This window comes from Varroa jacobsoni, unplaced genomic scaffold (assembly GCF_002532875.2).
Source record: "Varroa jacobsoni isolate VJ856 unplaced genomic scaffold, vjacob_1.0 scaffold_738, whole genome shotgun sequence".
Lineage (NCBI taxonomy): Eukaryota > Metazoa > Arthropoda > Arachnida > Mesostigmata > Varroidae > Varroa > Varroa jacobsoni.
The window spans coordinates 269,598-292,676 of NW_019213640.1; the positions used below are offsets into that span (position 1 = coordinate 269,598).

At 42.6% G+C, this 23,079-nt stretch overlaps 1 protein-coding gene and 1 long non-coding RNA gene across 4 annotated transcripts; one reads left to right on the forward strand and one right to left on the reverse strand.

Moving 5' to 3' along the window:
* The first annotated feature begins 159 nt into the window (after nucleotides 1-159).
* Nucleotides 160-4,049, forward strand: LOC111263142 (uncharacterized). Its single transcript, XR_002682055.2, has 2 exons — nucleotides 160-1,387; nucleotides 2,738-4,049. It is a non-coding gene; the product is annotated as an uncharacterized LOC111263142 (long non-coding RNA).
* Nucleotides 2,054-22,592, reverse strand: LOC111263139 (solute carrier family 41 member 1). Of its 3 annotated transcripts, XM_022837990.2 has the most exons (5): nucleotides 22,458-22,592; nucleotides 21,158-21,588; nucleotides 13,354-13,405; nucleotides 8,972-12,128; nucleotides 2,054-2,205 (listed from the first exon to the last, which is right to left on the reverse strand). In XM_022837990.2, the coding sequence occupies exons 4-5, from the start codon at nucleotides 10,679-10,681 to the stop codon at nucleotides 2,182-2,184; spliced, it is 1,734 nt and encodes a 577-aa protein (XP_022693725.1). In that variant the 5' UTR covers nucleotides 10,682-12,128; nucleotides 13,354-13,405; nucleotides 21,158-21,588; nucleotides 22,458-22,592; the 3' UTR covers nucleotides 2,054-2,181. The 3 variants fall into 3 exon arrangements, with proteins under 3 accessions (XP_022693725.1, XP_022693727.1, XP_022693726.1); XM_022837992.2 differs by lacking the exons at nucleotides 2,054-2,205; nucleotides 21,158-21,588; nucleotides 22,458-22,592 and adding an exon at nucleotides 19,067-19,275 and having other exon boundaries at nucleotides 5,934-12,128; XM_022837991.2 differs by lacking the exons at nucleotides 2,054-2,205; nucleotides 21,158-21,588; nucleotides 22,458-22,592 and adding an exon at nucleotides 13,732-14,086 and having other exon boundaries at nucleotides 5,934-12,128.
* Between the last annotated feature and the right edge of the window lie 487 nt (nucleotides 22,593-23,079).

Sequence of the window (23,079 nt, forward strand, 5' to 3'; positions counted from 1 at the left end):
GACTCATACTGCGTGTTTGAAAGTTTCTCTAAACGTTCTTCATCCACAATTCTACGAATGTATTTCAAACGAATTAGGTAGGTTTCTATCTTCGCCGCCCTTCTGCAGCCACCTAATTTTTCGTGCTCGTTTTTTCTACACGAAATCCATCCTTTAAAATAGACATAGTGCTCTACAGGGAAGCATCGAATACCGGAAGAGCCAAAATGCTCATTTATTACCAGCTCTGCTTCAGCGAAGAGCGCATTGAGCATATTCAAGGTTCAAGCTTCCCTTCAGACTCGTCTTCCGTACCCAAGTGATTCTTTACATTCGTTTTTGATGATATCTACGCGTATACGCACCAGCGAATTGTTTTCCGCAGCGCTATTTCCGTAAAGCGCATAAAACGAACGATAACGGTACCAGCATTGGTAACCCGATGCAGAATAAACAGCTTGTCCTGATCATTGTTACAAGGAACCTCATTCCGAAAAACGAAGACGTTCGCTTGTTTTACTACTATTTTATTAAACGCCGTTAGCCATGCAACTTTATCGTCGTCGTAATATACATATATATATATATATTAGGAGTTACTAATGTAAATTTTATTTGTGTGTATGTAAACGATAACTAATTTCAAGCTAGATACATGGATATATATACGAAATAGTATAATATTTATTGATAATATCGTCCCATTCTTCTATTATACACAAAGCTGCATAATGTGTTACTAGATACAAACGTATTGGTTGAAGATTAGTTGCGTACGTCGTCCAGTTTGTAACAGTGTTACTGTAACAGCTGCGCAGAATCAAAACAACTTGATTTTTCACTATCATCTGTCCGCTAAATGAGCGGGCAAGATCAAGAAAGACAAATTCCAAACAATTATCTTTATCCGTCATCCTGTCACGGATTTCGGACATCTGTGTGTGTGCGTGTGTGTGTTCTAGTACTAACCGTGACTAACTTAGGTTTGCTTGTATCTGGAAACTTCTGGCTTTCACATGCTAACTTACACCGACAAATTTCTAATGTGGTACCGCCGTGTTAAGCTGTTTACTTCATCATCGTACATGCATTTACTCACCTATACGCCCCAAACATAGACTTATAACCTGTAGCAGGATTATTACGGCGCAGTCGGTGATTTGTCATGTTTTTCTTTATGGAAAAGCAAAGGCGTTTTGCGAAGACGACGACTCGTAACGCGAGTCAATATCAGACGTACTGATTCACACGGAGGCGTATAGATTGGTGCCGTTTTTCTTTGATTAAACGCAACGGCTGCATTTCGGTATTACGATTGAATCTACAGTTGATTACATTGGTTTGCACGCAGATGTTCGTTAACTCGAGCCAATGCTTCTGTCGATCACTCACTCAGCTGTCCAACTCGGTATGGTTATATCGTAAACTATTCGAGTATTCCGATGCCTGACGATCCAGGTGCTACTGTATCTCCTTCTATATTAGTACGTTGTAACGTTTCAGTGACGCTCGATGCATCAAGAAATGAAATTTACGTCATATGTTTCTTATTTTATAAGGAACCTTAGCTAGTGGTACTGGTTTAGGACAAAAATTTGAATAAGAGTGCCTGCCTGTTGCCGTGCAGCAGTCTAGTCAGTGAGTAAAGTAGTGATAGGCACATTGTCAAAGGCTCATTTGGACCCTGTCTGGTGTTAATGACGATTATAGAAAGTAATCGTATTAGGGATTAGTTAAGAAGTACAGCGGTTCGCTTCTTGTATAGGGCTTAATAATAAAGATCGACGAACAGTGTCTTCATGAGACTTGCAATAAATACGATTCAATAATATGCAAGGCATATACAAGATTCAACTGGGCTGGCCATACGATGCACAAAAGCAAATGGGAGTCTTATGGAATGCACCAGTCGATATTTTAGATAAGTTTTATACGTAGCACAAAACGTGACCAGCCAAGAATCATCCGACGAAACATTAAAAGCGTTGACCAGCTAGAAACAGTCGATGGTCTCGATGAGACCGGGGGACTCTGTTGAAGCATGCGGAAAACCTTCCAATGGAATACGATAGTGAAACGCTTCATCTTGCTCCGATTTTATTAGTTAAGCGTCTTATACCTAGGTCTCCGACAGAACGAGGTAGCCATCACGTCGTCGACAAGCGTATTGGCTATAGACGCCCACCACTACGACGAAAGATGTCACTGCCGCATGGGTAACAAAATCTGTAAACGAGCATCGAAAGATCATAGCGATGTTATTTATTACAGGTGACGGCGGCAAGTTTACACGTTTGCTTTTCACCCTTGCTATAATTACTCGCGCTACCGTCGTGGCTATACTTTCCTGGAGCCTTTTTGGAAGCTTTGATTGAATACAAACGGGTCCAGCTCCAGCAGGACTGTAATATTCAACACTTTTCCCATCCAATCAGGCCTTGCTAGCTAAACTATCAGCTGGGATCAGCTGATCCTGCAGAATGTGCGAGAGCCGCTTGCTTGATCCTTTTTCGTATCCGATCTCGATTTCATGCCTCACTGTTACAACTATAGCCAACAGCAATAGCAGCTAATGAAACGATCATAGCTTTCATTAATTTTCAGATTTTCAGGTGTCTTTTTAAGTCCTAGTTGTGGTACTTCCTTTTTGTCGCACATGACTTTTTTGTTTTCGTTACGCGAGGCGATTTGGTCGGTCTTAATCGATCCATCTTTTCTGCCACTGCTATCGCAATTTATTCGTATTCTGTATATGCAGGTACTATTTGTCTGACTACCCACTTGTTCCGTACAGAAGATTAGAGGTGTAATAGATCAGCGTCATCGTTATCTTCAGCAATACCAGTTTCGTGTACGACTTTTTCCGGTGCTATTCTTCTCGTCCCCTTTCGCTACCCGCTCTTATTTTTTACGACAATCGTTTCCGTAGACGAGAAAAAGTAGCAGTAACGTGAACAGTCATTGAAACAGCTACAACAATAACAACAGTAACGGTGTCAGCGGCGAAGTTAGAAGGGATAGCATAAGTCCACTCGCAATGGCTGCTTCGGCCGTGGTAGGGCAGCCACCTACGCTTGTTTCGCTTATTCTCTCTGCCTCTGATGCGCCGGCGATGGCGGTAAAGTCGACTATGTCTTTCTTCCTTAACGAACGAGCATGGCCCAGCTTCACGCGGCCGAACTGCAAGTAATTGTCATGACCGAGTATACGGGGCGTGTGGAGACAATAGGACAAAAACTGGTTTGTCTTGCGGGATGCGAGTTGGCCAGTACCGATTTCTGTAGCATGACGCAGGCCACGACTTTTGCACTTGTTAGCCAGAGAACAAGGCGACTTGCCGATCAACTAAGACTGAGACAAGACGACGACAAAAAATACGACCGAGAATTCTACAACGCCAAGAAAAAAAACTTTGGAAAAAGCGAACTAAAGATGTGAAAGCTACAAAGAAGCCATTAAACAGATTACTACCATAGGGTTAATCAGGTGATAAGCATAGGCTGCGTTTGGCGGATGGGATCGGTATAGCGTACGTAAAGCATTAGCGCTAGCAAAGAGAAAAATACATGGAAGAATGCTTTTGCATGGTGGACAGCTGTTTGGGTCGTGGAACGCGTATATTGTAGGAGAAAAATGCGGCTTAGTATTGGAGTGTCGGTGCAATTCTCGCCACAGCGAACTAATCAGGCAGCGAGCAGAAGAAAGACCGAACCAAGATGACCAGTTAGTCGTATGGGTCACGTACAGCATAACTACCAGCGAGCCGATTACCTAGCTTATATATGTTCTACATAAAGAAGTGTCTTACAAACCGAAACAATGTAGATTGCCATATTTCAAACAAACAAACAAACAATCGAGTAAACTGAACTAATAAATGCCACGACGCCAAGCAAAATGGATAGAGAACGTGGAACATCTATTTCTATGGAACATATTGTATACGATTTAACGCTAGAGTGTTCGTAAACAGACGTTATTATCTTGAGACATGGCTAGATAAGGCGTCATCATGTTACGTGTAGATGAAGGCAGAAAGTAAATGAGATAAAAACATAGGCTTCTTATTTACCTGTTGGGTGTAGTCTTGATAATTTTGCAATTACTATCAATCGGTCTATATATGCAAAGCTAATTATTATTATTATAATAGAATCGTATACTAGCAGTCGTCGAGATTTGTTTTTAACGTCTACGCGTAGATTGTTTGAGGTGAGTACTTCGCACAGTTTTCGTTTATATATATACACACGGAAACGCGTTTATCAGGAAGACATATTTGTAAAGTGTTTCTGGGAGGGAGCGCGGTGTACGGTTCGAATAGTCATAACGACGACGCTGAAGTAATTATTAACTCTGTTGAGATCGTTTTGCTGTAATAGATCACGTACGCGTTTCATTTCATTTGACTGTACAATATTGTGATCTCCTATGTGCTATCCAGTTTGCATTCGAAGATATTGTATAGAATCTAACCTAACCTAGTTAATATAACTATTCCGGCATCAGCTGGGTTCGATTGTAGCTGGATAACAAACACGTCGATAAGAGACAATATTCTCCAATAGAAGCCCAAAAGCGTCGGCTTCACATCGGTACATGTACTAGCTATGGCACTGTAATTGTGTGGGCGAACATGCCATTACAGCTGCGGGTATAGAAATTTCTATTTTTTTTGTATTATCTTTCTGGCCGAAAGAGCTGAAATGTATTATAGCTAATGAAGCATTGATAAAAGATCATTCCCCCTAGTTAGAGCTACGAGTATTTTTTGCGATTATACGTTTTGTTCCTAAAATGAGACGCAGAGAAATGTTACTTTTTTTTTTTTTATTTTTGCTTATTTCAATTATATGATCACGAAACGCTTTGATTGTCAACTGAATCGTCGACATGATAAACACTAGAGCGTCCTCTAAGGAAGATTCAAATTAAAAATGAGCTCGGGACAACTTATTAGGCGTTGCTATGCTATGCTGATTGCAACTCTCGATATTGAAATTTCCGTGACATTACTCAGGAACAAACTGTTTTTGAACTTGGAACTTATGCAATACTACGACTTGGAATATAGCACTATAGATATATAACCTTAGTTTTGTGTTTGTCATAGGATATAGGCCCTAACTTATTTACCACTCAAATTAAGACGCAGATAACGAACCCTTTATATGTCTAACAGACATTGCCAACTCAGTTGTTTCGTAGGATCTTTTTGCTACTTTCTGACAGTCCCTCTGTGACCCGTTCTAAAAACGTAGCAATTCTAAGGTAATTATGAGGTGTTACACAGACCTCTTATAAATAAAAATCAATCAAGCTCTAATTGACCCTTGGCTTCAACGCCACATCCTTTTGGAGATTCCTATTTTTCCTTGGTTTAACAATTACTCTATGAAATCTCAGTATCGCCTTATCGGTGAAGACGTCAGCATAAAAAAGTGACACTCATCGATAAAATTTAGTGTTACAGGAACAATGAATGTAGAAATAAGTGGCTGCAAAGACTGATCGAGTGTGATACATTACGCAATCAATAAGTGGCACGTACGTTCTCTTGCCAAATGGATCCATCCAAAATGTTTTTTTTTTTTCAGTTGAGCTGTGATTAAAGAACAATGCAAGAAAATTTGTGTCGTTAGAAAGTTATACAACCTTTACAAATGTAACTGCTTGTTATGTAAGTGAAATCTTAGTGACACCATAATACGACATAATTATTCTTCTATTAATAATAATCTTCTATTAATTGTGTTGAAACTGTAAATGATAATGAGAAATCTTCCTGTTTACTCCAGTTATCTGACTAGCATTAACCTACGACCGAACCAATTTTATCACTAAGCTACATCTTCACCAATTTTAAAATTATCAAAAATTTCTAAATATTTAAATTAAAAAACACTGCGCCCCTCCCCCTACCTCTACCTCCCAAAAAAAAAAACAACCTTAGCTATCACATGGAATGATTTCATTGTCTTTTTTTGTTTGTTACTCTTCCATCGACATTAACATGACGATCGACATGTTATTAAGGTTATTCCTTATTTGTATCTCTGTCCAATGCAGTCGTGACTGTTGTCTCTCCATCTTTTTAACTTTTTTTTTTTATCATCACTACTTTAACGGTTCACATCTTTTTCGTATTTGACTTCGATATCCTATAATCAGTATATTCAGCTTTACTATTTGTCCTTAATTATTTAACTTTACTTTTTGCCACCGCTTCAATTCGGAGCGTTGGTTTCCCGTCGCGGATGAACGCAGTTTGGCAGAAGGAAAATGCTAAAGCTTTAATAACTAACGTCATCTGCTTATTATACATATTTCTCTACGTTATATTCATCCGTATTTCGTTTACCTTATTATTATTGTTACTTGTGATTTCCGCCGTGTTGTGCGTCATGCGGGTGGACAAGAAAAATAGAACATATGTACAACTGTGAAACGTTAGGTAAAACGATATCGACGGTACTATTGTTGTCGGTCGTTTTTTCTAATTGTAATTTTTTTATACTTTTTGACTTATCATTTTTTTCTTTCTTGCAGTTTCTGTAACTAGATTGCTGCTGCAACGGGATTGCGGGTGCTAGTATACCTATCATTGCATTTGTTAGACAAAACGGGATTTTCCCTTTGTCACGTACCTGCGAACTTATGCAGCACGGACCGCTTGCGAACAAGCTATTTTTGCCTTGGACAACCTAGGGGTCGATTTTGTCCTATTGTTCTTTATGTTGTGGTTAAGATGAATTATTTATTTTTTTTTTCTCTGTGATTTTCTCTCGTTGCTTGATTATCTTCAGTATCGTTCTGCCCTTCATCCTTATTTGTCAAACAGGTCTTCCCCTCGTAATGACTAACAATAAAGTGACAGGAGCAAGTAGGCCACGAGAACCCCAACGTGATGTAGGCTCACTCGAGTTCGTCGAAATCGGTAACCGAACCACGACAATAGCTTACATGCTTGCGCGAACTTCAATATATATATATATATCATTGTTAATATAACTTCATAACATTCATAGAATCTCTATTTCGTAATGAACTTATAGTTTTATTAATTTTTTCTCTTCTTGCTTGTTTTTTTCTACAATATATATATATATATATATATATATATATATATAGATCTCTTGAAATCTGTGTGACTCTACAGTTTCTCCATGTGTCCAAACAATGGGAAGGGGAGCGCAACTGCTTGGAAGGGGGTTGACGCAGTTCGGTCAACAAACAACAATAATAATAATAGTATTAAAAAATAATTAATATCATTAACATTTTTTTGCTCATTTTTCATATTCTTCTTATTATTATTATTATTAGAGTAGAATACATGTCTAAATTTTAAATGCTCTGGAGATACCCGCCGACACAACACGGCTTTTGCAATACTCTGCACCGATTCGCTGCCATCGAGACGGAAAATTGCACTTTACTGCTACTATTAATAATAATTCAATGTCTTCATTCTCAATTTATCAGTAGCAATGGTAGTGGGTTTAGACTCGAGGAAATTTTGCCATTTTTAACGAATACATATATATTTCTATAACAGAGTAAAAGACGTGAGACGTTCTCTGCTGCTGCCCATCAGTTCGCTAGATGAAAAGGAATAGTCCTCCTGATGAGAAATGTCACTGAAGACGCACGGTCTCTTCATCCCTCACCTGTCATTGAACGGTTTGCGTTTTGACGTGTGCAGAATTTAACAGTTGATTCGGCACGAAAAATCACATTCTGCCTCTGGAAAACTACAAACCCAAACTGTTCGATCCCTTCTCCACGCTAGAGCTTCATACCATTGCCTCACGAAGTTGGCACTCGTTCAAGAAACGTTCAGTTTTTTTTTCTTCTTTTGGCTTTACTGGGAATGCACGTCCCATTTCGTCTTCGCGTACAAAATATTTGCCATGAGAGCCAACCTGGTCGATCGGATTCTGTGTATTGTGCCTATGCAACACGAGCAGTGGTGACTCCTCTTGCTCACCATGGCGCCTAGTTTCTCTGATGTTATTTTACTCTACGTTTCTGATTAGAATGAACTTATTTTTGTCGAGTTCTGCAGCATAACTGTCTCGAGAGTTTGTGTGAAACAGCGTAATTTGTTATTAGCACGAGGCAGCGAAGAGGGCATATTACGCACATATTGCGTTTATGGGAGGACGTATTGCCTGCTTGTACCCAATTACATTACATTACCATGCCCGTTGCCACTAGGGACATGTCGTCACATCACCATAAAGACTAAAATTAAAGGTTAAATTCAGATTCTAGAATTAGTAGCAGTAGGACACGATAGCTGGAATAAGCTAATGCCTCGTTTGTGACTGTCTCGCCTTCATGATAGATTTACGGCAGAACTTATCGGGTACTCTTTGCATGCAGCCGTCAACAGTAGTGTCTGTGTCTGTTTTTTTCTTCTTCTTTTAGACTTTTTTTTTGTCTGTTTTTGTTTGCCGAACTTATTGAAGCATTCTTTGAGCAGGCAAAAACATCGTAGCAAGGAAACCTATGCATGGGGATGTTTCGGGTTCTCTACGGGTAGTATTGCGTACTATGCGTGTTGCACTAATAGGTTGGACATTGTTGATGTTGCAAATGTACGAACCGCTCGACATGTTTGTACCCTTCGTCGGTGCATACGCTGGTCGATGTGGTCGTCGTCGCCGCCGGTCTATGAGCGTTGTCTCTCTTCAAACTGGACGCTGGATTTGGACGTGTGTGTATGACATCCAGAACAAACTAATCTATTGCGTTGACGCTAACGCCGGTGTTAAACGAAAAACCAAAAGACTTAGCAATAAGATTAACATTATATGCAGAAGCAAACAAAGCTCGACAGCCGATCTGTTCATTAATGTTACCCCTACGAAACATATTGTTGCGCCATTGTACACTATTGTAATATGCCGCTAGTCACAGAACCATGATAAAAGCTTCAGACGGAAAATAGTTTGGGGTTGCTTTATTGAAGGGAGACGGGACTTACCATTTTAGCCATTGGCGTTGTCGTTATTAGATGCGCAACCTGTGTATGGTTGCTGATACACTCGGCATCCAAGGGTGAACTCTTGTCGCCGATCCCGTGTAAAAATATTAAAGCGAGTGCCAGCAACGCGATGCCTGCCAGATCGCCCAGTGCTGTCAATAAGGGAATCGCAGCATTGTCCGGGTCGATCGCGCGGCGCCACATGGAATACACCATGCACCTGGCAACGTAAAGAAGAAATCCGACTTGAACGAGGGTGGCGCCAAGGTAGAACACGAGAAAAACTGGGGTAATGACCGAGTCGCTCGTGAACAACTGGATGACGTAGATGAATAGCAGATGACCGGGCACAGTAAGCATGAGTAGAAGGGACGCCGTTCGCGACAGATAGTGTGAACCGAAAAGAGTGGATAAGGGGTCAACACACGAGCGATTGTCGTCGGGCGGGTGTGAACCGAGCTGTGAACGTCGACCGAGGAACGTCGTCATTCGGCAAGTCTGCACGACAACGAGATTTCCACCAACGCCGGAGATCACTGGCTGGTAGATAGCCATAGTTCGGTAGCAGTTGTTAACCGTCTCGAGTATGTAGCCGGCAGCTTGCGAGATAATCATTGCGCCTAAGACAGGAGTCCAACCTGAGATGAGCACGGCTCGAACGGTCGTATTCCGGCATGAAATGTACGCCCAGAGTGGGGCAATAGCCATAAATACGAAAATGATAATCGGGGCTAGCCAGCGTAGATGTCGGTACGAATAAAGGAACCAGGAAATGTACGAAAGGAGTGCCAGTGTTGTGATATCACCGAGCGATGCAGCAATAGGCGCTGAAACGTTATCCGGATTAAGACGGAATTTTCGGCTGAGAATGACGATTGCGCACATGAGCAGACCTAGCAAAAGACTCGCAACAGCCGCTGTCATAAGGGCACTGGCGCATAGCACGAACGTGTTGCTGAGTTCAAATTTGTTTTGGGTCATGGCGTACACCGCGATGCTGATGATCGAGGCGAGAAACGAGACTGCGATTGCCTGCAACTGGGTCACGACGAGATTTCCAGTTACGTGACGCCACCGCTCAACCGAATTGTCCATATTGCCCATATTCGCTGCGGTACAGAGTCGAGCCGTGAGTGTCATCTCGAGATTACCTTTAAGGCCGAGCAAGGTTGGTACAAGACCGATCAGTTCGGGGATCGCTTTGTAGTTCTCCCATCCGACGACCGTGTCGAGCAACAGACCTGCCGCCACAGTCCCAAACCCGGCAGCGATAAATGGCCCAATCATCTGGAGGAACACTTTACGGATGTGTTCTTCCTCAAAGTCATTAGAGTTGCCGCCGTCAAGCGAATCGTGCGAGACAACCGACGCATTCTTTTCCAGAACATCGTCCTTCACCGTCGAATTAACGTTGATAGAAAAGCTGGCGTTCGGCGGCCCGCGACCTCGACCAGGCCCAGCGCTTCGAAGGAGCTGGGCCTGAGACCGTTCTGAGGTAATCGATCCATCCGGTGACTGAGGGAAGCCATCAGACATTGGTGAGTACAATCCGTAGCTAACGGTACCGGTAGGGGCCGGGCGTCCACCAGGCCCATCACAGACATCGTCCTCTTGTGTGAAGGCCAGATTGACCGAGCCTCCATGAGGTTGAAGAACCAGAGGCCGACCCACAATGAGCTGCCTCTCCGGGCTGCCTTCTGGGGAAGACATTGTTCTTTCTTCTGTTCTTACTTCTTCTTGTATTTATGATTAATGTCTTGATTAAATAGAGATCGCTTCAGAACGTCGCAGAATTAAGATTCAGTGACCATACCATGGATTAGTGTCGTTAGCGTCGATGGTCAGGTTTGGTATAATAATGGGAACTAAGCAGCGTTTAGCTTGTACTTCTTTAATGAAGATCTTCGAGTCTTTGTCCGTTTACGGCAACTCAGAATTAAATAAACGGAAGTCAATGAAAGATTTAGCTATTAAAAATGTTTAATAACAAATAATAGATGAGGCATATGCTGTTTCAGCCGCGGTGTTGTAGATTACCGTATGTCGTAATGTCCTCAGAGATGGTCGATGTTACAGCGTATGATTGAGGTGGTTGTCACCGTTTGCTTAAAACCAGTTTCAAATGGATCGTCTGGAGCTTATTGGAGGGGGTCAATTCTAGCCGAAGAACGGTATATTCTTTGTATATGGAAGGGTATCCTTATTATGATCACTTGTTTGACGTCTATGACCACCAGCAATGTTGTCCTAGTATAAACTCACTTCACCATACACGTGCGTTCGTTCTGGTTATTATTAAAGTTATCATTACTATTAGAATTGATAATTCTTGTAAATAACCTATAATTGTTATCATCATTATTATTATTAACGCTATTTGAATTGCTAGCCTTATCAAGATAACTATGCCCTGTCAGGCTTTTAGTGAATCGTCTTGTCTTCTTTCGTCTCCTGTTTTGTCATCTGTGTTTAACCTGATACTTCTAGGAATTCTATTAATGTACGATTACGGTTAATTCGAAAATCCTATGGGGGGCTGCAGAGTACACTCTGCTGGCCTCAACCCGGGTCCAGATCCATGGGCCATAGATATTGTTCACGCGTCAAGATGTCGTTTGACCGGCGTCCAATACACACGCCAGGATGCAAACTTACTCCTCTAAACGAACAGTAATAGAAAGATGGCTTCGCTGATTTGGCATCAGTTACTTGCTGCAGATAGCAACAGCGCACGACGATTGAGCTACGACGGTAACCTGCCGAACGCTTACGCAAGCAGATTTTCGTCGATGCGTCGGTGTGTCCGTCGTACAGAAATTTGTGGGACAAGATAACGCTGACAGAGGCATTAGAAGCTCGGGAGGTACGGGAGAGGGCCAGCCTCTACGGTCTCACGAACCCTTTCTGCCGATTGCATATAGTATATTCGAAATAGGTGCTAGGTAAATCCGTTACCGATCCAGCGGTTCTAAGTTCCCGGGGCAGAACAACAGCAACACGTCCAATTTTGTCGCTCTAGTGATGCAGCTGATGTTTCAGGCCAGCAAGTCTACTTATCTTCACTCACAAGCTATCACGTATTGCTATGACCGGAATTGGCAACCGTCGTGTTTTACGTAACGCAAATGTTGGTTCCGCTTACTTTGCTTGATGCTACCTACAGATATAAAGAAGAAAACATAGGGAACAAAAAAAAGTTACGTGGTCAGTAATTACAAACAAATGCTTAGCGAGGGTTAGAGTTTACCTTGTATACTATCTATGGCAATGGCAATAAACAACATTTATTTAGCCTGTATTGCGTTAAGCAAAGGTGGGTATCTCTTTTACAAGAAGTTTGACGCGCAGTTTAGCATATATGCGATAAACGGCTAAGGTGTCAACAATTCACATTGGTGCGCGGATGGGGGCAGCGTGATCTGAGGCGTTACGTGTCAATTCGGCAAGTAAGATTTTACCTACAAAATGAGTAACAAGTATTGCCAGCATCCTTGCAGGCCATCACTTATGTACGAATGGCGTCACAGACACGCATGCTCTCATCTCACGGTATCCCTTTATGTTACCGTTCAGGAGGAAGAGCTAAGGCCTTTTAGTCTCTGTTTACGACGAATGCCAAGCTCTATTTGTGTACTTGACGCTTTCCATATTAGCTAGCCAAAGTAATAAATGAACTTGCCACGTGGCCGGGTTAAGACCGAGTGAGCATTGAATGATGTAATGCTTCTACGACCGGACGATTTGGTCTTCGGACTTTATAGGATAATGCACTAGCCAGCAGACGGCTAAATTCGGCAGACTTCACTGGAAATAACTCTAAAAGCAGTGAGGTCTACCCGCGAAAGATCTGGCTATCTCAGGGGTCGTTAGAAAGTTTTCAGCAATAATCTTCTCTGGCATCTTATCTTCTCTGGCTGACATACTCAACCAAATCTAGTTTGTATCAATCTCTTATGTAATCTTACCTAACAGCACCGACTATAAGAGTTCAACAGATCGGTAGGTAAAAAGGATTTCACACAAAAAGCTATAGAGGCCATAGATAGTTACGCAACTGAGTAATTATTCCGACAATCAACAATATAAAGCATGATAAATTGCTCACATTTGCGCGTGGCTAGAGACACCCTGTTTCGATGACCCTTGCCAAGCGATGCGTTATAAAAATCCGTCCAATGAGACCGTATTTAAAGAAGATGAATGTTAATAAAAGCTCGATTTCCTTTTATGACATACCCATCCACCCCTAATGGCATTCGGCCGTACGTTGCGGATCTACTCGAGGGCAAAATAGCATTTGCAATAAAATACGACTTTATGAGACCCTCTTGGCTATTTTGCATTAATGCAATACTCACATATCTGTTTCGAAACAAACGTACCGTTAGACGTTGCACTAACTTCGAAATCCCGTCTGTTTGTGAGTGCGACAAGCTGAAATAAGATAGAAAACTATTGTTACAATGGAACGAAGGTAGATTGAAAACACGATATAGGCGTCAACTTAGGCTTAAGCTTATCACTTTTTCTCTGTATAGTCGTTATTTTCATTCATATTTCTTGCGTCACGTATCGAGTCATCTTGTAACTGGACAGTATCTGCGAAACGAGGTCGTTACCATCCTGATTTCGAGCATTTCATCGTCGAGTTCTGTATAGCAAAAAAGCACTGCTGAAAAAACGGCAATTACGGCAACTTCCTACTGTCCAGTCACAACATCTCGAGGTCTGGGGCTTGTCACAAATGACAACTTCGTTACCGTTCTACAAGGCTGAGCTGTTAATTTATCGGCGGTTTCGAGGTGGTTGTAGGGACTTTAAGCAGAAAATGAAGTGTTGACCCAGCGATCTTTTCGTGCCTATTCTTTATTATTAAGCACAGTATTAATAAAGCAAAAATTAAGCGACGAAGAAATGAGAGAGGAAGAAAACGCTTATGATGTATCACTGACAATGCTGACGCATAGCTCAGCGCTGCGATCTGAGGTGTCACGAGTTCGTGAAGTTTTTCCATCACATATTCACTACCACAACTTCAATGATTATTTAACAAAAGTCACTGTAACTACTACGCCTAACGGCGCCATTGTGCATTATCTATTATATCATTGCAGCTACACCGTATAGGTCACTCATCCATTCAATTCATATAAAGTCAGCCGAAATTGATTAATTACGGGCTGTTTGCGACCAACAGTTCTGTTTGCTCAACAGAAGAAGTAAGCTTGCCATTCTCATGCAAAAAAAAAAATCCTAAAGCTAAAAGGCGTTCGGCCCTTTCCTCTCTATGCACAGGAAGCAACAGTGAGGCGGTGACATTTGCGCGTTATCAATTGCTGGAACCTCCCTTTGCATGTAGGGGGGAAGGGGTCTACAAAGTGGTTGATCTTTTCTGAGAAAGAGCGAGAGAACAACAAAACCCGCTTTACTGATTCTTAGTTGGTGACGATGGGATTCAGATTTAAATAAAATGACTCGTCCTACAACGCTGACCACTGCATTCGCATGAAGCTTTGACTACTAGTAAACGTTACCTACCAATGTTTTAGCTCTATTGTGAAAATTTTCCAGAACCATTCATTCGTGTACACCCTGTCGCCTAACTCACTCAAGAATTAGGTGTTTTTTTATACTTTGTATATTTTTTCCCAAATAGCGTTTTCAAGTGTGGAAAAAATGGGTAACTCTAGAATTTTCAGTGTCGAACCGCCGTGAATCGAGACAGCGGAATAACGCAAATATTCCTATTCGTTTAATATCTTTTGCCTATTTCTACGTCTTTGTATGGCCCTATAGAGTGTTTATAACACCTTATTCTAGTATTCTTCAAACAGCAGTAGTCATCGAATACGATAGGCTTTAACGCTTACTGCAGACCCAACAATAGAAGCGCCGCCGCAGTCGACAGTCCTTCAGATGATCTTAGATTCTTCAAGGACCCGAACGAGATTCTCGCTCGAAACTAAGGGCTCTTGCTTTCAATTGGCTTCGTCGCCCTTTCACTCAACTTCATATATTTGCCGGGTTTAGCACCTGTACTTTGATGCCACACGTTGCAAATGGTTAGATTTCCCGGATTAGAGAGCTGTAGCAAGGCTGACAGACTGCTTTTCAAGTAGGGTTTAGCAGATTCGGTAAGATCGCATCATTATTTGAAGAATGCGTCAGACCACCGCCTGAACGTCAGATGGACCTCTAGAAAGTGTATACGATATTCATATTTGCCTTCCTATCATTCGAAATGAAATGTTGACCTAGCCGCGAACAGCTAAGGGCAAACTTTGCGGTAATAATTGTGCCCTCCAGGTTCGTACCCATCACAGAAGACGCTCGAATCCCGTCGTAGAAACGTTTCTGGCACAAGCAGCGGGCGACGGCTTTCTCCGCAGTATCACCATCGCTGTACACGCTGCCATAGTTAGCAAAATGTATGCACATGTCTATATACTGGGGCGCAGAGGACGTCGAATCAAGAGCGTCGATCAGGCAGTATTAGAGGCAAGAGATTTCATTAGAAAAAGCAGAAGCGCGAGCGATCCACAACACAGTATTAAATCATTGCAGGTAAGGATTGTGCATTTGTTTCGGAAATCGATGATTATCTTGTTGGCCTGGCCTCAGGCCTAGAATTGTCATACGTGAATGTTATCAAAACGGTCGCTTATATATTTAACCTCGTGGGTATTGGTCAGATGCTACATTCGTCATCATTTGCTGATCATAGGCACGAAGATGGTGTATTATATCATACCCAGACTTTTACGCGACGAAAGATCCGCTTTAAAGCCGCAGATTACAGTATTATTCGACTCTTATAGGAAGAGATGATTTTGGACATCTTGTTACAACTATCACTACAGATCTTTATAGTAAAGATCTCAATGTTTAATCTCAAGGTCATCCTGCATCGCGTTGTTCGTATTACCCTTCACGTATTCTATTCGAAAACTTATTAACTGCATCTTAATTTCTTTCATTAAACTTTCCTGCAGGATTAGTGGGCCTCTAGCACAAAGGATTTGTAGTCTCTAAGTGGCCTCATTGACTTTGAGCCAGCAGTTAAGAATACGCTATAAAGGACGAAAAAGCTCTCTAATGCATATAGATACACATCTGATTTTACTAGATGTTTTGATCCATTGCTAGGATAATTTGTCACAGCAAACGTGCCTGCCGCTACGACTCCTTGCGATCATTAAGAAAACATAGCTTAGCCGAGGCGAGCGGCATTCAGGTAGGTATCATGTGGCACTTGGCCATAGCGTATGAGGTCTTTTTTAGGCCAACATTTAAAATTCGGTTTATCTATGCGAAATAAGCTGTCGATTTTTTTTTTTGCTTGACTTGCCAAGCTTCTGCCGTGCCACAGAGGTACCTATTAGCAAATTTAGAGTTGAATCAATAGCAGGCCGCAGTAGCCTGCAGAACGGATCCTCTATATCTATCTTCAGCTTAAAACATTGGCTTGAAATATATTAATGGATTGATCACAGTTCTAAATTTGACAATACTGATAAAGCAACTAGGCCTGTTTGGTATTGAAATATAGTTCATGCTATAATATATTAATTCGTTGGCCCAGCATACCGCCTGGTGACCCGTTTGATACTGCAGTTATCATCCAAATTTATTTAGCTACGTTCTTTGTTCGAGTTGGATTTCCGTGTAGCGTGGCATCGCACCTTTACTTCAAATTATGTTAAAGTGAAGGGCATAAAGGTAGAATACAAACATGTTACATTACATGAGCTAAAAGAAGCACAATGGCTACCTACCGATAGGAATTTGAAGGGCGAAGAAATCCACGACGGAAATGGCGGCAATAACTACTGCTCTTGTTGGAATAGGTAACAAGTTATAACAGCTAATGAGACTTATCCATTATTGAATAATTACGGTTGCTCTAACCTATCCTAAAACGGAAACAACGACACGAACGACGTTTATTACGCCCCATGTTTAGTAAAGTTGGCGCAGCATACCCTTTGGCGGGTTCAGCGTCCACGCCGTCCATCTGAAGCCACCGACAAAGCTACCAAGTGGGCAAGCAAAAGCATGGCGGAGTACTCGCAACAGGCCTAGGGCCATTGCAATTCGTTCCACGCCGCGCAAACAGCCAACGGCCGCTGCTGGTGCGCGATTGTTGTATATTTCTGTACATTAATTTAGAACAGTAGAGTTTCTTCAACCGGGCAAGCCGCTAAGCGACGAAATAGACACAGCGGAGGTCGTGTGAGAACGACCTGTAAATTGGCCTGCGCATTTTCCTTCCATGAGGCCACCAACTTGGCCACTGCTCGCTAGCTGGGAGACTGAACTGCTGTGAATCATTGTAATTGCCGAAAATGCGAGGCAAGCTTTCACGTCTCAATCGCCGCTGCGGCCTGTTGCTGCTTCTAGATATGAGCACCGGGAGCAACGTTCATCCCAAGCATTCAATTGATGGCAAGATGATCAATAAAAATAACGACAACAGCATCTACACCACTGGCCTGCGTGGGCCTTTTGTCATAAAACCACTTTCAAGTAGTACCGTTCTTGTACTGTCGCTGTCGCGATATCGGCAGCCGCGACGTAGCGACAGCGTCACCGACGTGCTCAATAAAAACATTCACTTTTGTTACCCAGCGAACTATGTACAGCATAGGCCTTGCAGAAAAGCCAGATATACTCTAATGTATGAGCGCGGTGGCGCGATCGTGACGTAGACTATGATACAGCACGCCAATGGTTATTTAACATCAATGTTACGATAATTACCAAGCTAACATTAACTTGGTCTACTACAACCAGCGGCCAAAGTATAGAAAATTGAATGAAATACCAATAACGAGAAGGATCGATCCCGTTCGGCTGTGAAGAAGTAAAATTCGTGATGGACAGTCAATGCGGCAATATTGGCCAGGAAACATGCTACATCACCTGTTTAATTATATGTTTTAAAAGGGAGCACGTATTTGACACAAATACAATCTCAATAATTAAATCAATAAAGAAATAGGGCAGACCTAACTCGGAGATGTAAGGAATCTGTTTGACCTGTTGATAAGTATTATTCTCTTTATTGCGGTAGACCGAATAAAAAGATTGGTAATTCGAGTTGGGCACGATTCTACTAATATGGCCATGTTTACTACACATTGTATATATTGGTCAATATTTACCTTCATGACTTTCATCTCTCATTGTTAAGGGACCAGGCCACCTGCTTGACTTCGGGGTTTATCAAGCTATTGTTGAATTTTACGTGGTATTTTAGGTTTTTTTTTTCCAATCGGGGGCTTGAATAAACACAATGTGAGCAAAAGCAAAAGAAGAAGAACTTTAAAATCGATTTTCTATAATCATTATTGAATAAAAAGAACGTACCAAAAATGCATGCTCGTAATTGAGTGTGCCTTATTCGTTACTGGCTAGAGCAACCGAAAAGGCCACAGCCCCCAGATGCATTAAAATAAACACAAGCACTAGCACACACACCTAGGAACAGGCACATAAACAAAGAGCGTTTGCTATAATGTACCTTGAATCTGTATAGATTTGATATTTTAACTGGACAGAGATCACCTGCAAGAGTCGCCAGCAGCAAATGTACAGCGCCTGCTAATGTTGGGGCATCTAAAAAGAAGACAGCTAAATAGGTACTGTCTAATGGACAGATGTCTCAAATACATCGTACATGTTAGATATACGTGTAGCAACCCCGGCAGATCGTCGCCACGAGTCCTGGTCGGCTTATATTCCTAACAGCATCTCGTAATAATGTCGCTTCCGTAGCCTGACAACCGTCTCGTTTACTTTCTTCTATCTGTTTACCGTCCATGGAAAGTGCCGATGGCCTACGGCAATCGGCTGATGCCTAAATGGTTTTTGTAGTCGCTACAGCCACCGCAGTTGCGATGACTCCGCTTACGTTGGTGGCAAATGGCGCAGAAACCGGCGGACGAGCCCTTTATCAATATCCAGCAGCTGCTGCAATTTTCTACTAGTACTACTATCATTATTGTTTTTTGCTCCAGCAGGAAGCAGCGGAAATCTAGCTTTATATACACAAAATCTAACGTACGTATGTCCAGAACGCATCTAGATACTAACGAGTCATGATGACGACCGCGTTTTTTGTCCGGTGTCGTGCATGGTCCAAGGTCCTGCTGTGTAGCTGAGAATTCCTCGCGCACGACGGGGAGAACGACGATCGCAAAAGCACACAAACCAAATACAATTCGATGGCCAAAAAAGATAAGCGACGATGATTTTTATGCTTAAAATGATCATTGCCTGGTCTCTTGTATGCACGTGTTTGTCCAGGATTGCTTTCATCCCCTGATGTACTTGCCTAAACCCTATCTCGTCACTAATATTAATAATAGATTTCGTAAGACTGGGCTAAGTGGACGGAGAAAGGGCCTGGCCAGGATGCTATGGACCACCCATTTCGTAGGTACATACTAAACTTCCAAACATCTGTTTCCATGGCGCCGACTTGGGTTCAGCGAAGACGACACGCATGGGGATGATACTGTTAGAACAGTGAACATGTTCATCAGCCCAGTACCGTGGTGGGATTAAGAAGATGAATACTAATGCTAGCACTATTTTTAGAGGCTAAAAATAAATCTATTTTTCATGTCTGCAGATACCGGATCCGTACCAGAGGTTTGCTACCCTTTCCTTCCGTGGACTACTGATTCGAATCTTGTCGTCTGCTAACCTGCCCTTGCCTTACTCGTTGTATGTCTGGATGGAAGACCTTGAATACAGTTGTATGAATGGGAAGAAAGTCGGACCGGTAGATGGCGGTGGCCGCGGAGTATTTCGAGCAACGTTGCTTCCATTTTGACTCGTGGGATGAGTGAGTCACTTCGGGTGAACGGGAACGCAATAGATCCGCTCAATGCTAGTGAACGGCAACAGAGCCAGTAAAAAAGTAGACATTTTGCGGGTTTTAGCCGCAAAGGTAATGAACAACCCGTTTTCTCTATAAAAACTTGGATTTTTTCTTTGCTTGTCGTCGTCTGCCTGCCTGATTGTATAAGGTGTCCTTCCGTTACACGCCAGGGGATCCGATATAGTGTCTGGTATCTTTAAGTACTATTTTACAACAAAATGTATTATATAGAATAATTTTTTTTTTATGGTTTCTGTTATTGTTTGCGCAGAAAAGGAACAATCGGTTTGTTGAAGAATGATTCATGCAAAATGCTTTGTTCGACAATAGGAACGGGCCTATCGCAGGTGACTATTATGCACAGACGCGGCAGATTTCGGCGACTGCAGGTTGTAGAAGGCAACAGCAGAAAATTAACCTTTTGCCGAACTTTGATTGGCGATAGCCACTACTGAATCATTGTCATCATAGACGCTTTTAGCGTTGCTTCCCGTACCAGCAATAGTCTACTCCGCAGGTTAAATGACGACCTTCATTTGGCCCCAATAATTCATGCCCGGTCATGCAGAGAAATCGGAAACTCATGAACTGGAGCGGAATAAATGCCCATGCTGAATAGCAATCTCATTCGAGTCAAACGTATTTGCTAGCGGTAGCAGCAACGGCATCAACCTTGAGTATTAGAATTAACCGTTATGATTTATGCTAGCGGCAGCATCCGAACACGACGAAAACGGGCCCGCCCACATTTGACGTGCTGGGTAATGGGCTTGTTGCTTAGTTTTCTCACGAATCGTGATGGTAACAGCAACAACTTTCTGCGCCATCAAACAGACGGTTTCTGTGAACGATGGTCATGTGATCTCAACATTCATCGGAGGTCTCAGACGATGCGAAAGGCGTTACTTTACGATTAGTTATTATTATATCGTTGCTAGTCCTGTGGATGATGCTGTTTCGTAGTATATCACAACTACATATTCTATACAGGCCGTCCAGCCAATCTTAGGCCCAATGCCCACTTCCGTGGGTATCTAAAATCGGGAACCGGCGTTCTTGTGAATCCCCTCTACGGTGCCATATGTAAACTCACTTGCAGTTGTCAGTCTGTGATATATTGTATGTGGTGTCGTATTGAGTCTGTGATTCGACCGCTACCACTTTGCTAACAGCGGACAACCCGTTCGTGTCCTAGCTAACCTATGCTACGAACAGACGACCAGCCATCTGCTAGCGGCGATGGCGGTAACAGTAACAGCATCATCAGAAGCTCAGTCTAGTACAATTCCTATACTTACCACGTCGACCGTCAGGGAATATTAGTAAGCACCGGTCGAAACTCAGTAGGGCAACTGGTCACGGCACTGACAAGATTATGGGTAATATAATCAACGGATATCCTTCGTCGAAGTGTTGAACGGATCGAACGTGATAACTGGTCGACACTGATGAGTGTCAATGTTCTTCTGCGGATATCCTGGCGGCTGAAATCGGTGCCGGTAACTCTGTTTGAACTAGCGCGATGTCGAAGTGTTAGCCTGGAAGCTCGCCTGCTTAAATTAGTTTTACGTTGTCTCGAAGAACTTCGTAGAGTTTAGAAGTTGATTTGTTTCTGGGTTGATTCGCGCTTGGAAACACGTGCCGCGCTGTCAACTGTAGCACAAAACTGGGTTCCGAACTTGCTTAGAATCGCGAAGAGTTTCTACCTTCGCTGCCAATCCTGTTGCGTCTGTAAACACAAGGTGGAATAGGCGATATAGAAATATTGTGAGTGACTTATAAATGATATATCGTGCCAAAATCGCCGGCACCACAATTGCTTTGGAAAGTTGCTTCTATGCAAATATTCTATACTATATTTTCTATTTAGGTACGTGAGATAAATGCCAATTTGTGCCCCTTTATCTGAATAACGGTTGACAACGCTTTTATACGAGTATTTAGAGACAAAGTGAGTCCGTCTGGATGTGGGTAACTCAGGGAGCGGCTCAGCTGCGCAAAATCTGAGGCATCGACCGCATGAAGCCAAACAAACTGTGACATAACAACTCTTCCTATTGGCGTCTCCTCTTTGAAATAAGCAGCTATTGACGTCACATCAATCATTCTGTGCCCTAGCCCAGTGATTTGCACCTACACGCGTCCATTCGGAGATGTTCCTAAACATTCAGCATTTATATTGGAGCTATTTACAGGACAATAGTCATCAATCAGTTAATTTACCCAATATGCAAATTCCCTCCCTTATCTACCCAAGGATGGCTTTTACGTGATGTCTAACTTTAGCTTTAATTCTGTGTTTCACACTAAGTTATAAACCGCCGACTTTTACTTATAACATCATGCACTACCAGGTTACTGCTTGTAGCGCTGACGCGCATATGGGGCAAATGTAAAAAAAGGGTGCGCTATTGTAGAAACGTATCGGCAACCTATACTCTGGCCATTTGGATATTTGCCTTTCTAGTAGTGGACAGGTGCGGGCAGTTGAGGTCCCGGAGCTAAACCCTGCTGCGCAGCTAACAGCCAACGCGCCAGGTTATACTTCCTAACGTGCTATTCTACACTGTCGTTTCGTTATGCCAGGAGGTGCCTTACCTTGCTATGTAGTCGATGACCAATGTCGTCGCACGAAGTGACTGTTGCCGCCAACAGTCGCCACCTACTGTTGGAGTCACCGTCGTTTGTGGTCCTGTCCGATCGACGCTGACGGAACTCGGCACTTGCACTACTGATGCGACACGGGGGCACGTTTTCTGCTGAAGGTTAGACAGAAAAAAAAGTTGGTCGTATTTCTACAGTATTCGACGTGTGTCCATTTGCTGGTAGCAGTTATGTCTTTTACACACTTAGCTACCCCCGCGCTAATCGTGGCTTCGCACGTGGGTTCGAAGAACAGGGACTCAGAAACGTTGGTTGGGGTTGAAGTTGCTGCCGCTGCTGCAGCCGCTACCGACCGGAATTGGGAAAGAATGAGAATAGCTGTAGGAGATGGCGCTCCAAGATGGAGGTCTCTGTCTCTTGGATCTTCGTATTCGGCCTTTGGATAGGGGGCAGCGCTGAGCACTAGAGCACCCGCATGCAATTATTATCCAACCAACCAATTAGGCAACGAGAAAGCAGAAGCAGGTGCTTAGGGGACGATTACGAAACGGCAAAAAGCGGATGACGACAATAGACTGATTATCGGCTACTGTTTACTCCACTTTATTGTTTTTCT